This window comes from Myodes glareolus, chromosome 2 (genome assembly GCF_982192425.1).
Source record: "Myodes glareolus chromosome 2, mMyoGla1.1, whole genome shotgun sequence".
NCBI lineage: Eukaryota > Metazoa > Chordata > Mammalia > Rodentia > Cricetidae > Myodes > Myodes glareolus.
In genome coordinates, this window is record NC_142027.1 from 106,696,564 (window position 1) to 106,708,360 (window position 11,797).

Genomic DNA, 11,797 nt, shown 5'->3' on the forward strand with positions numbered 1-11,797 from the left:
CCTGATGACACATACCTGTAATGCCAGCACTCCGGAGAATGGCAGAGGCAAGAGAATCAAAAGTTTGAGTTCATCCTCAGCCAGACAGAGAGAGTTTAGGGCCACTTTGGGCTACAAGAAGCCCTGTCATAAAAGGAAAAAAAGCATGAGAGAGGGGGAACAGAGAAAATTAGGGAAGACAGCAAGGGAGAGAGGGAAGAAAAAGAAAGAAGGAAGGGAGAAGGAGGAGGGGCAAATAAAAATAAATTCTACCCAAAGAAGCTTGTCTAGCCTCCCACAAATTCCTCAGCAGCGTACATTCTCGACCGCAAAACCAACCCGCTCCAAGCAACCTCAGAGACTACGCCCCTTTCCTTCCGCTTCCGGTCTTTCTCCAGTCATTCAGCCCTGCACCCCAGTTCCGGCGCCGCCGGGTCTGGGTTCCGGGTTCGTTTCCCTGGTTTCCGGGCCGGGCTGGTGTCTCCCGCTGCCGGGAGGAGCGGCGGCCTTCGGGTGTCGGGACTCGCCGGCCGAGCTCCCGCCGGTCCCGTGGCTCCCCGCCGGCCCGGTCTCGGGTCGCGTCGCCTTCCCCGCCCAATGGAGTCCCAGTGCGACTACTCGATGTATTTCCCGGCCGTGCCGCTGCCGCCACGCGCCGAGCTGGCTGGGGACCCGGGCCGGTACCGGGCGCTGCCCCGGCGCAATCATCTGTACCTGGGGGAGACCGTCCGCTTCCTGCTGGTGCTGCGCTGCCGGGGCGGCGCGGGGCCCGGCGTCGGGGGAGGCGCGGGCTTGGCATCCAGAGGGGCCTGGACTGAGCTGGCGACAGCCCTGGCCGCCCTGGCCTCGGTCAGCGCCGGAGGGGGGATCTCGGGGGGCGGCGGCGCCGGCGACCAGGATGCCGAGCCCCCGGGGGGAGGGGACCCAGGGGGCGGAGGCTTGTTTCGTGGCTGCAGCCCCCTTCTCACCCACGGCCCGGGCCCTGCTACCTCAGGGGGAGCGACCACGGTGAGGATCTCTGGGTGACAAGGGGAGTGGGGAAGTTCGTTGGGGACAACAGAGGCAGTTTGGGGCATGGACTCTTTGGGGACTTGACGCAGGAGGCAGATGACAGCATTGTTCTGCCTTGCAGAGGGACCTAAGACAGGAGGCAGATGACAGCGAGGGGAGGGCATAAAGACTGCCCTGTCTTGCAGAGAGGTTGAAGGATCCTGCGTCTTTGATACCCTCCTGACTTCTTCACCCCTTTACAATCCCCAGCTGCCTGTGGAAGAGCCGATCGTGTCCACAGATGAGGTCATTTTCCCACTCACTGTTTCACTGGATAGACTGCCCCCAGGGACACCCAAGGCCAAGGTAGGATGACAAAGCTGGAGCTGTTGCCCTATAATTCAGATGACGTTTCAAGACCCACTCGTCAGTCCTGATTATGGTCCGGTGCCTCCTGTATCTAGATTGTAGTGACCGTGTGGAAGCGCGAGGTCGAGGCACCGGAAGTCAGAGATCAAGGCTATCTGCGCTTGCTACAAACTCGATCTCCTGGGGAGACTTTCCGTGGAGAACAGAGCGCCTTCAAGGCCCAAGGTGGGGGAGAAGGGAAAAGCTGGAACCCGGAAGAGGGGTAGATTGGAGGGTGGCAGGGAAGAACTGAGAAGCAGAGGTCTGATTTCTTGCCTCATCCCCTCTCTGCAGTGAGCACCCTGCTGACGCTGCTTCCCCCTCCAGTTCTGAAATGCCGGCAGTTCACTGTGGCTGGAAAACACTTGACTGTGCTCAAGGGTGAGCAAATCTTTTGGCTCAAAGCTTAAATAGTCCATGGGAGTGGACTGGAGGGCAGTGATGGGTCCATAATGCTGGTAAAGGTAGGGCTGGGAGTAAGGGAGGGGGGTGTCTCACTTCTCTGAACTTGGCTGGCTTCCCCACACAGTGCTGAACAGCTCTTCCCAGGAGGAGATCTCCATCTGGGATATCCGAATCCTCCCCAACTTCAATGCCAGTTATCTACCTGTCATGCCTGATGGCTCTGTACTGCTGGTGGACAATGTCTGGTGAGGTCCTGGGGAGGGGCGGGGCTGTTGAGTGGTGGGGCAGAGATGGGACATGGCAAGCTATTCACTGCCTTCCTTTCTTCTGTACTAGTCACCAGTCTGGGGAAGTCTCCATGGGCTCCTTCTGTCGGCTTCCTGGTACCTCTGGCTACTTCCCTTGTCCTCTTAGTGCCCTGGAGGAACACAACTTCCTGTTTCAGCTGAGAGGGGGTGAGCAGCCCCCTCCTGGGGCCAAGGAGGTGAGCTGGTGTGTTCACATAAGTGATGAGAACAGCGGGAACCGGAAATACAGTTCAGTTGGTAGAGGGCTTGCCTACCAAGCACAGGACCCTGGGTTCTGCCCTCAGCATTGCATAAATCAGTAGTGGCATGCGCCTGGGGCCTGGGATTCTAGCATTCTGGAGACAGCAGGAGAATCAGAAGTTCAAGGTCATCCCCAGCTAAGTAAGGAGATATAGGCTGAGAGTCTAGGCTGAGACCTGTCTCAAAGGAAAGACAACTGAAGGGAAAGATGTGGGCTTAAGAGATGAAAACTCTGAACATGGGAAGTCTCCCTTTGTCCTCTCTGCAGGGTCTTGAAGTCCCCTTGATTGCCGTGGTTCAGTGGTCCACCCCAAAACTGCCCTTCACCCAGAGCATCTACACCCACTACCGGTAAGTATGTGGGAGACCCACCAGGCACTTCTCCTGCTCATCTCTGCCTAACACATACACCCAGCTTCCTCTTCCACTGCTCCTAGCCTGCCCAGTGTCCGCCTAGACCGCCCCTGCTTTGTGATGACCGCTTCTTGTGAATCCCCTGTTCGGACCTACGAGCGTTTCACTGTCACCTACACGCTGCTCAACAACCTCCAAGACTTCCTTGCTGTGAGGCTTGTGTGGACCCCGGAACACGCACAGGCTGGTGGGTCCCCTACCAGGCTGAGACCTCGTCCCCTGGGAGGGACAGGGAAAGGAAGAGGTAGGATAGTGAGAAGAGCTCAGAGTGGTGTCAGCCCTACCTCAGTGGGTGCCTGCAGCAGCCGGATGGCTCTGCTGAGCACTTGGCTAGTCATCCAGGGTCACAGATGGGGAGTTAAGATAGGTAGTGGGCAGAGACATTGGGTCTGTGCGTTCTGGTACAGATTCTACCCCACTCATTTACTAGCTGTGTGACCTTGGTAAGTTACTGCATCTCTGGGCTTCTATCCTCTCTAAAACTGTAAATAACATCTCATGGCTTGTTACGCGTATTAATGAGTTAGTGCACGATACTGATAAGAACAGACCTCGGCACATGGCATTAACCATCGCTGTCTATAACCCTCAGCAAAAGATAACATTTACTCAGTGTACCCCACAGAGCACCTTGCGAATTAAACACCCCCATGCTGGTAAAGACCTGTGGGGGCTGAGGAAAGGTGTCTGGTGTTGACGGGTACCTGTTTCTGTCCCCAGGAAAGCAGCTGTGTGAAGAGGAGCGCCGGGCCATGCAAGCAGCCCTGGACTCCATTGTCTGCCACACACCCCTCAATAACCTTGGCTTCTCCCGGAAGGGCAGCGCGCTTACCTTCAGTGTGGCCTTCCAGGCTCTGAGGACGGGGCTCTTTGAGGTGGGCCCAGTGTTGGGTGGAACAGTCAGGGCTTCCTAGCTTCTAGAGGGGAAATGCCTTAGGGAGCCTAGAAGGCTGGGCACAGGGAAGCTGGAGGCCCAGTCCAACCTGGGTCTGTGTGAAGGTCTGCATCTTCCTACCCAGCTGAGCCAGCACATGAAACTGAAGCTGCAGTTCACTGCCAGTGTGTCCCACCCTCCGCCTGAGGCCCGGCCCCTGTCCCGCAAGAGCAGCCCCAGCAGCCCTGCCGTCCGCGACCTGGTGGAAAGACACCAGGCCAGCCTAGGCCGCTCTCAGTCCTTCTCCCACCAGCAGCCTTCCCGTAGTCACCTCATGAGGTAAGGGACCTGGGTGGCTGTCAATGTGACCAGGAGGGGAGTTGAGAGTCTAGGAACAGGATGCCAGAGGGATGGGGTGGGGATGCTGCACCCTCACAGAGCCCACAGCCCCTGTCTTCTCCCAGGTCTGGCAGCGTGATGGAGCGCAGGGCCATCACACCCCCTGTGGCCTCCCCCGTCGGTCGTCCCCTCTACCTGCCCCCGGACAAGGCTGTGCTTTCTCTAGACAAGATTGCCAAGCGCGAGTGTAAAGTCCTGGTGGTGGAGCCCGTCAAGTAGCACCAATCTGCTCACTCAGCTCTGGACACTCCAGAAACCCTAAGCCCCCGGAGGGCTCCTTGTTCCTAGGCTGCGCCTCCCCCTGTAGGCAGAGAGGCCCTGCAGGGCTGTCTGTCTGTGTCTGCTGGTGAGGGATAAGGGCAGAAGCTGTGAAATGGGCAGCATGGCTGCAGCTCAGCCAACAGTATTCCCCAAGTTCTCATGGGGGGGGCTGGCCCCACCCCAGCAGGGCAAGGGCTGCAGGCGCTCCCTTGCCCCAGCCCTTCACTTTGTCCCGAGTTTACAGAGTATTCTCCTTCCTGTTCAATCCTCTCTGCCTCTGAAATTCCCTTCCACCCACCCGCAGGGCTGAGATTAGAGGGTGGTAGTGGTAAAGGGACCCCAACAATGACAATGACTCTCCTGTCTCAGGGGTTGGGGACATAGCTAGGTGGCCTCTTTCTGCCCCTCATGTTTACGTTGGCAGCCTGAAGCACTTTAAGTTCTGTTTTCTTGTTTTGTGTTTTTTTTTTTTTCGTCTGTTCCTGTAACTTATTCTCTGACTCCGTCTCCAACTGAAGTAAACTATTAAAAGCTATTCAGGAGGGAGTCTTGAGTCTTGTCTGTGTGTCAGCCACAGGGGAGATCGCCTTTAGTGTACAGACAGCTGCCTTCCTGTCCATGAGTCTCCGATTCCTAGTTTTACTTTGGTTTTTTGGAACACCCTAGACTGGCCTGAAACCAGTATGCAGCAGCCCAGGCTGTCTGAACTTGATCTCCTGACTTGCCTTTCAAGTGCTGGGATTATAGATGTGCACCATCATACCTGTCTCAATTTACCAGTTCTGTGATGCCTGGAGGTGATCTTGTCCCACTGATGGACTGAGGTATGGCTATCTCCCTAGAAGGTCGAAGACAGGCGCCAGGTGCCATGGCCTCAGCCCCACCCCCACCCAGACAAACCATTCTATGCACATTATTGTGAGCACTAAGAAGGGTTGCCTTGCTGTTTATTATGCAGAAGGCAGAAAAGGGGATCTTTTTGCCAGTTTCCCTTAGCGCAGAAATCACTAAGCCGTTGTGACTTGGATGGGGGTGTGGTGAGCACAGGCCCAGTTCCAGCAGTGAGAAAGACAGAGGACAGTGTCCCCCGTCACAGGCCTCAGCAGCAGTCCACAGTCCAGCCAGAGCCTTCTGCAGCTCAGACGTCAATAGGTTCCCGACCGCGGTTCTGCCTCTTTACCACAAACACCCTCTGTCCGGACACGGTCACCAGCAGCGTGTGTTCACCAAAGACCACTGGAAAGGGAAGGGAGCACAGTTAGTGAGTGTAGAGGCCTCCATGAGGTCACAGCAAAACTGGCTGGGATGAGACAAAGGAGAGGCGGCTATGAAAACCTCTCGTCCTTATTACTCAGTTCTCATGCTAGAGAGATCTCAAACTGAAGGCAGGAGTTGAACCAGGAACCCCAGGAGGAATGGGGAGTCAATGGAATGGAGCCAGATACCCCTTCCCTAAGCAGAGAAGCCTCCAGAAGAAAACACCACCACCAAAGGCAGGAGCTCACCAGACAGGCGCTTGAAAGGGACGTTCGTGCCATGGTGCAGCCGGAAGCCACAGGCTGTGCTGACCAGTTCTGAGATGGTGCTGGCTGCCTGCTCATCATTCTCAAGGTCCCCAGACGACTGCATGTGGATGGAGGAGAGTAGGAGCAAAAAGTGAGAGCCCAGAGTTAGGAACAAATTCAAGACACAGATCTCTAGGTCCCATACTTGTGGTCTTCCATAGTCTCAAGTTGCCTAGCATTGGAAAAATTCTACCTAAAGCTTCTTTATGATGGTGTTGCCGTCCCTTGTACCATCCTGTTTCTCATCCTGAAATACCAGGCTTTATTTGCAACTCTACTGATATCCAAGCTGACGATCAAAACCTCGAGTGTGTTTATCAAATGATCTGCCACATCCCCAGCCCCTCATTGGGGGATTCTAGGCAGGGGCTCTACCACCAAGCCACACCCCAGCCCCTCACTGGGGGATTCTAGGCAGGGGCTCTACCACTGAGCCACACCCCAGCTCTTCACCTAGGATTCCTGGCAGATGTTCTACCACTGAGCTAACTGCTTAGTCTTTAAAGGTTCCACCTGTTCCCAGTCTTCCCACTTGTCCTGTCTGTAGGCTATGAAGCAGAAACACCCACATCTTTGAAGCTTTCCCTCTGGCTAGGACAGTAGTCCAGACTTCCTCTGAACAGTAGTACAGACTGTCTTAACTTCCTCTCTCCACTGCTTCTAAGTGGGCCTATATTACTAGGCTTAGTTCCTTTTGCTCTATTTCTCTATTTGTACGTTGGGGTCAGCAGGACCTATTTTATGGGCTTGTGAAGGTTTCGTGAGGAAATGAGAGCACTATGTACCTGCATAATAAATGTTCTATATATCTGTTATCAGTACACCTCAAACTCAGTATCTACAGTCAGGCCATCAAAATTCTTAGCCACTTCCTTGGTCCGCTTCCTTTCTTGAGTTATTTGTTCAGGCACCATAGTATTTTTCTGGTTTTCCCAGTTTAAAGCCCTACTGGATGAGTACTTCAGAAAGGTAATATAGATGCAGAAGTACTTTTATCTAGTTAGTGCCAACATATAGAACACCTCTAACACCACTGAGTTCTGGAGATGGCTTAGTGAATAAGAGTGCTTGCTATACGAGCAAAAGGACCTGAGTTCAAATCCCCAGCCAGGCATGGCCACACTTGCAACCCCAGCACTGTAGCGGGCACAGACAGGTGGACTGCTGGGGCTTACTCAGGGCTTGCAAGTCTAGCTCCAGGTTCAGTGAGACCCTGGCCCAAGAAATAAGGCAGAGAGAGCTAAGAGCAGGACTCTATTGTCCTGCACTGGCCTCAGCATGTGCATGGGCACACGTACCTGTACACACACGTGCAGGCACACTAAAATATAGATACAATTGAAGAGATGGCTCAGTAGTTAAGAGCATTGGCTGCTCTGCCAGAGGTCCTGAGTTCAATTCCCAGCAACCGCATGGTGGCTCACAGCCATCTACAGTGCAACCTGATACCCTCTTCTGGAAGAAAGGCATCATGCAGATAAAGCACTTATATACATAAAATAAATAAAATGTTAAAAAAAAAGGTGTTCCACCACCATACCTGGTTCTCCTGGGGGGGGGGGGGCCTAGAAAATAGATACGTAGTTTCCTAGCTAGATGACACTCCTGTAACAGTCATGTTAAACCATTTCAGTGAGCCATGTTTGTGTTTTAAAGAACCCTAAAGATTCCTCCAAAGAGGTCGAGGCTAGCCATAGGAAGTCCTGCGCTATCAGATTCTTACCACATCATCCTTCCTGCTCAAACCGTTTCAACACAAACCCACAACTAACTCAGACAGGCACTGACACACTCAGGCAGTTAAGTCCTGCTCCCAGCCCTGAGTGTTTTTTCCTCATTCCCAGCCTCCTGCCCTTGCAGCTCAGCTCATTCCTGCCTCTAAAGAAGTCTTGCGATCTAGGTGCAGGTGAGATAGTTCAAACATAAAAGTGCTTGGCACCTATATGCACCCCCATGTGAGTTTTAAAGCTATACCAAATAAAAACACACTAAAAGTGATTAGCTGTCATCAAACTGATTGTATGACTTTAGAAAGTTGGTAAACTTTTTTCCTTTTTTTTTTTTTCTTTTTGAGGCAAGGTTACATGTAGTCCAGGCTGGGATAAATTCACTACGTAGCCAAGGATGACCCTGAACTTCTCCTTCCAAATGCTGAGGTGACAGGATATGTCCCACCTGGTTTATGCAGTACTGAGGATTGAACCCAAGGGTTTGTGTGTGCTAAGCAAATTAACTCTCTGAACTGAGCTACAGCCCCAGGCCTTTGGATACAAACCTCTTTTATACCATAAAACAAAAGACTTGGATTCCAGACGTTAATTACTAAAAGCTCACTATATGGCAAGCCGGGAGCCAAACAGAGAACAAAAAATAGACAACTGGGAGAAACTGGGCAATATTTGATGGTACTTCTGGGTCGTGTATTCCAAAAGGACCCCCCCCCCTCCGCAACACAAACATACACACTCAGTCCCGCCCACGCCCTGCTCGCACGCCTCACTTTCCCACAACGCACCGCCAGCACTGCACCTTCGCTCAGTACCAGGTAGCCAAGCTGGTCTGGGATTCGCTCCAGCCCCTGGGTCAGTGCGGAAGTCTAGTGGGTAAAGAGGCAAGGAGTGAGAAGCATGACAGCCTTGCAGACCCATCTTTCTCCTGAATTGGCCCTTCCAGACCCTCTAACTGGCTTGTAAGACGGAGTCTCTATCTGCGGTCACTACTGGACCTCCGAGCTCATCCATTTGTGTAGACGACCCTGGAGATCTTCTTATCCCCTCCTCGCAGCCCTTCTCACTCCAGTCCCCTTGTGCCCCGCCCCTTGTGCCATCTAGACTATTCCCCAGCCGCAGAACACCTGGTAGCAGAGTCTTCTCCAGCCCTCCCTGTCGCCTCCCTCCCATCTCCGTTCCCTCTCGTTTCCAGGGTGGAATGAAGGTAGGAGCCGAGTACAGGCCATAGGGGGGGTAACTGAAGCTTGGGGAACGGGGACGCGGAAAAATAGGCGTGCACGCCCGCGCATGCGTCCTCACTCACCATCGCAGCCGTAGGTGCCGGGGGAGCTGTCTACCGGATAGGTAGCTTCCGGAACCAGGCTCGGGTCATGTGGTTCCACCAGCTGACGCTAGCCCAGCCCTCCGCGTGGCGATTGGAGGGCGTTGTACGTCATCAGACTTCATCAACCACTGCGGAGCGCCGCTCCCCGGACACACTCGTGGATTGGTTGCATTTCCCCGACCGGGCGAGAGTGTCGGAAGAGTCCGCGGGTTAGTGGGCGGGGAGGGACACACCCCCCTCCTCCCGCTCTACGAATGTGCGCATGTGCACCCGGGACTTTTCTAGCAGAAACTAGCGCAGACTAGCGGTGTAAGGAGAGTATGGGACACTTCTGGCATTCAGAGGTGTCCCGCTTCAACCTGAACCTGAAATGAGAAAGACGGTGTGAAAAGACGATGGTTTGCATATGAAAAGTTGTTCACATTGTTACTTTCCTGTCTTTAGGACGTTTAAGGGTGAAGCAACCCAAATATAACTCTGAATGGGTAAATCAAATTTGGTGCACACACACAATAGCATATGATCTATACAAGGGAATAAAGTCCTGACACAATGAAACATGAGAATCTCGAAAACAAGATGGAGAAAGTAGGCTGAAGAGATGGCTTCAGGGACCACTCCACTAAATAGCGAATTCAAAGCCAGAGCTACCTACCGAGACCCTGACCAATACACGTACACTTCTGGCAAACCCAGAAAAACTGGAAGCATGTTAGTGGTTGGTATTGGGGCAAGAGAACACAGGGAGTGACTGTTATTGGGGGTTTTGCTGGGGGGAGGGGTAGGGTAATTTAAGCATTTTGGAATTGTGTTGAAGACTGCACCTCATTGTGATTGTGCCGAGGTCACTGAAACATACACTTTGAAATAGAGAATTTAAAGATGTGTGAATTATCCCCCACCCCTCTTTTCAGTGGACATATCTTGAGTTCGAGGCTACTCTCCGCTTAATAGTGAGACTGTCTCTAAAGAGTTTTAAATTAGTAGAGATTAGCAAGAGAAAAGATGCTAAATAAAAAGCCATTCCCTGACCTTAGGTACTCGTGATGCTTAGGCATAATATTTTGGGTTTTGTTTGTTTTGTTTTGATATAGGACTTCATGTAGCTGGTCTTGGGTTCCTGAAGCTCCTGTTTCCACCTCCCAAGTGCAGAGGCCACAGTTGTGTGCTGCCACAGCTGGCTAGGGGCAGCTTTTATATATTTATTTTTCCGTTTATTACTCAGATCATTTCCATCTATACACATTTATCCAAAACTCTCATTCACAACCCTATAATAGCGCCCCCTTGTGGTAGCTCCATGTTGCAGATGGGGGAAGTGCAGAGGGTGATTCTTGCTTCCAGGCCTACAACTGAGGGTGATCCTTGCTTCCAGGCCTACAACTGGCCAGTGGTAGGGTCAGTTTCTAGTCTCAATTTTCTGATGCCAAGTCCAAAGCTTTTTCCTTTGCCCTATGGACAAATTATGCAGTTCTTTAAAACTACATTTTACCTTTTTTTTTTTTAAATAGCAATTGAGTAAACCATCCAAGAACGTTTGGTATTCAGTAATCAAGAAGGAAATGAGGGTCTAGAGAGATTGCTTGGAGGTTAAGATCATGTGTTGTTCTTCCAGAGGACCTGCATTTGGTTCCCAGCATCCATGTCAGGCAATCCACAAGCTCCAGCTCTAGAGGATCTGATGTTTTCTCTCTTCAGGCCTCTGTGGACACATCCATGCACATGCACGTGCACACGCGTGCACACACACAATTTTAGAAATAAGAAATTTTTTTGAAGGGCATGAAGTCAGAAGGCAATTTTTCATTTCCTTTCAAGCATAGTGTCAGACATCGTTATTAACACAGAAACTATTAACAACACAGAAAATAGTGATTTTTAACAACAGACAGCCCATGCAATGACATAAACTACATTTAAAAACTTCCTCCTGACGTTTTTATTATATGGATGAACTCTTTGCAGGGCCAGATTCTTCACCCAGCGCTGTTTCCTTTCGCCATAACGTGACTCACACAACTCATGTCGACACTGATGTTTCTCGTTCCATCACTGAGTGTGTATTGGGTATCTCCTGCATTCCAAACACTCGTTAAAATTGGCTGGTACCGCTGTGACTTTTCTCTGAGACAGGATCTCTTGTAGGCTCCAAACTAATACTCCTAAAAGCAAGCATAGAACTCTACGTTGAAACCGGCCTTGGCAATGAGTTTTTAATATAGCAACAAAACCATAAGCAACAAATTGCCCCCAAACAAGTGGGATGTCATTGTTAATGGAACTGAAATGAAGGAGTCATACCAGAGGTCTCTCTGTGACAATCTCAGAAAAGTTTCACTGAAGAGTAGGCAGCACCTGAATGTGAGCAGCGCCACCTAGTGGACTGGCATCGCAGACTGAATAATGAGAAAGCTAGCTGAGTCCCAGCGGCCAGCTCTCTGCTTGCTGACTGTGGACACCATGTGACCAGCTGCCTGGTGCTCCCACCGCCTCGCCTTCCCACCACCAAGATGAACTGTATCTCCCCGAAACCATGAGCCTTCAAGTCCAGGACTTTGTCACAACCACCAGAAAATTAACTAACACACAAGACCGCATCAGATTGAAAAAGTTCTGCTGAGCAAAGGAAATGACCAATGAAATGAAAGCGGGACAATATAAGGATGGGAGAAAATACCTGAAACCATATAACTGGCGTGAAGTTAATACCTAAAATATTTGTCATTCAGCAGCTTGAAGAACCATGTAATTCAGTTAATGGATGGGGAAACGTCGAGACTTTTTTCTGAGGTGGATATACAAATATCAGTCACTGTTTTGTACAGTTCAGAGGCTGATCTACAGTGGCCACAATTTTGGTTTTGAATGGGTGACTTTATTAAGAGAGAGAGAGAGAGAGA

The 11,797-nt window shown here is 51.6% G+C and overlaps 2 protein-coding genes across 3 annotated transcripts; one reads left to right on the forward strand and one right to left on the reverse strand.

Moving 5' to 3' along the window:
• Positions 1-421: 421 nt before the first annotated feature.
• On the forward strand, positions 422-4,824 carry Trappc14 (trafficking protein particle complex subunit 14). The gene is made up of 11 exons (XM_085682895.2): positions 422-987; positions 1,240-1,335; positions 1,434-1,563; positions 1,672-1,758; positions 1,907-2,027; positions 2,119-2,266; positions 2,599-2,681; positions 2,768-2,931; positions 3,465-3,619; positions 3,764-3,957; positions 4,083-4,824. Exons 1-11 carry the CDS (start codon positions 577-579, stop codon positions 4,234-4,236), a joined length of 1,743 nt encoding a protein of 580 aa, XP_085539021.1. The 5' UTR covers positions 422-576; the 3' UTR covers positions 4,237-4,824.
• Positions 4,825-5,208: 384 nt separating this feature from the next.
• Lamtor4 (late endosomal/lysosomal adaptor, MAPK and MTOR activator 4) lies at positions 5,209-9,020 on the reverse strand. 2 transcript variants are annotated; one of them, XM_048436976.2, is made up of 4 exons: positions 8,877-9,020; positions 8,359-8,439; positions 5,784-5,901; positions 5,209-5,514 (listed from the first exon to the last, which is right to left on the reverse strand). In XM_048436976.2, the coding sequence occupies exons 1-4, from the start codon at positions 8,877-8,879 to the stop codon at positions 5,417-5,419; spliced, it is 300 nt and encodes a 99-aa protein (XP_048292933.1). In that variant the 5' UTR covers positions 8,880-9,020; the 3' UTR covers positions 5,209-5,416. The 2 variants fall into 2 exon arrangements, with proteins under 2 accessions (XP_048292933.1, XP_048292932.2); XM_048436975.2 differs by lacking the exon at positions 8,877-9,020 and adding an exon at positions 8,698-8,869.
• Between the last annotated feature and the right edge of the window lie 2,777 nt (positions 9,021-11,797).

Excerpts from the sequence above, each read along its gene's own strand:
- Trappc14 (XM_085682895.2), top strand. The coding sequence starts at position 577 with ATGGAGTCCCAGTGCGACTACTCGATGTATTTCCCGGCCGTGCCGCTG. Across the intron at positions 988-1,239 it reads CCTCAGGGGGAGCGACCACG|CTGCCTGTGGAAGAGCCGAT; the intron begins GTGAGGATCTCT and ends TACAATCCCCAG. Across the intron at positions 1,336-1,433 it reads CAGGGACACCCAAGGCCAAG|ATTGTAGTGACCGTGTGGAA; the intron begins GTAGGATGACAA and ends TCCTGTATCTAG.
- Lamtor4 (XM_048436975.2), bottom strand. The coding sequence starts at position 8,862 with ATGCGCGGGCGTGCACGCCTATTTTTCCGCGTCCCCGTTCCCCAAGCT. Across the intron at positions 5,902-8,358 it reads GCGAAGGTGCAGTGCTGGCG|TCGTCTGGGGACCTTGAGAA; the intron begins GTGCGTTGTGGG and ends ATCCACATGCAG. Across the intron at positions 5,515-5,783 it reads CCCTTTCAAGCGCCTGTCTG|TGGTCTTTGGTGAACACACG; the intron begins GTGAGCTCCTGC and ends TTCCCTTTCCAG.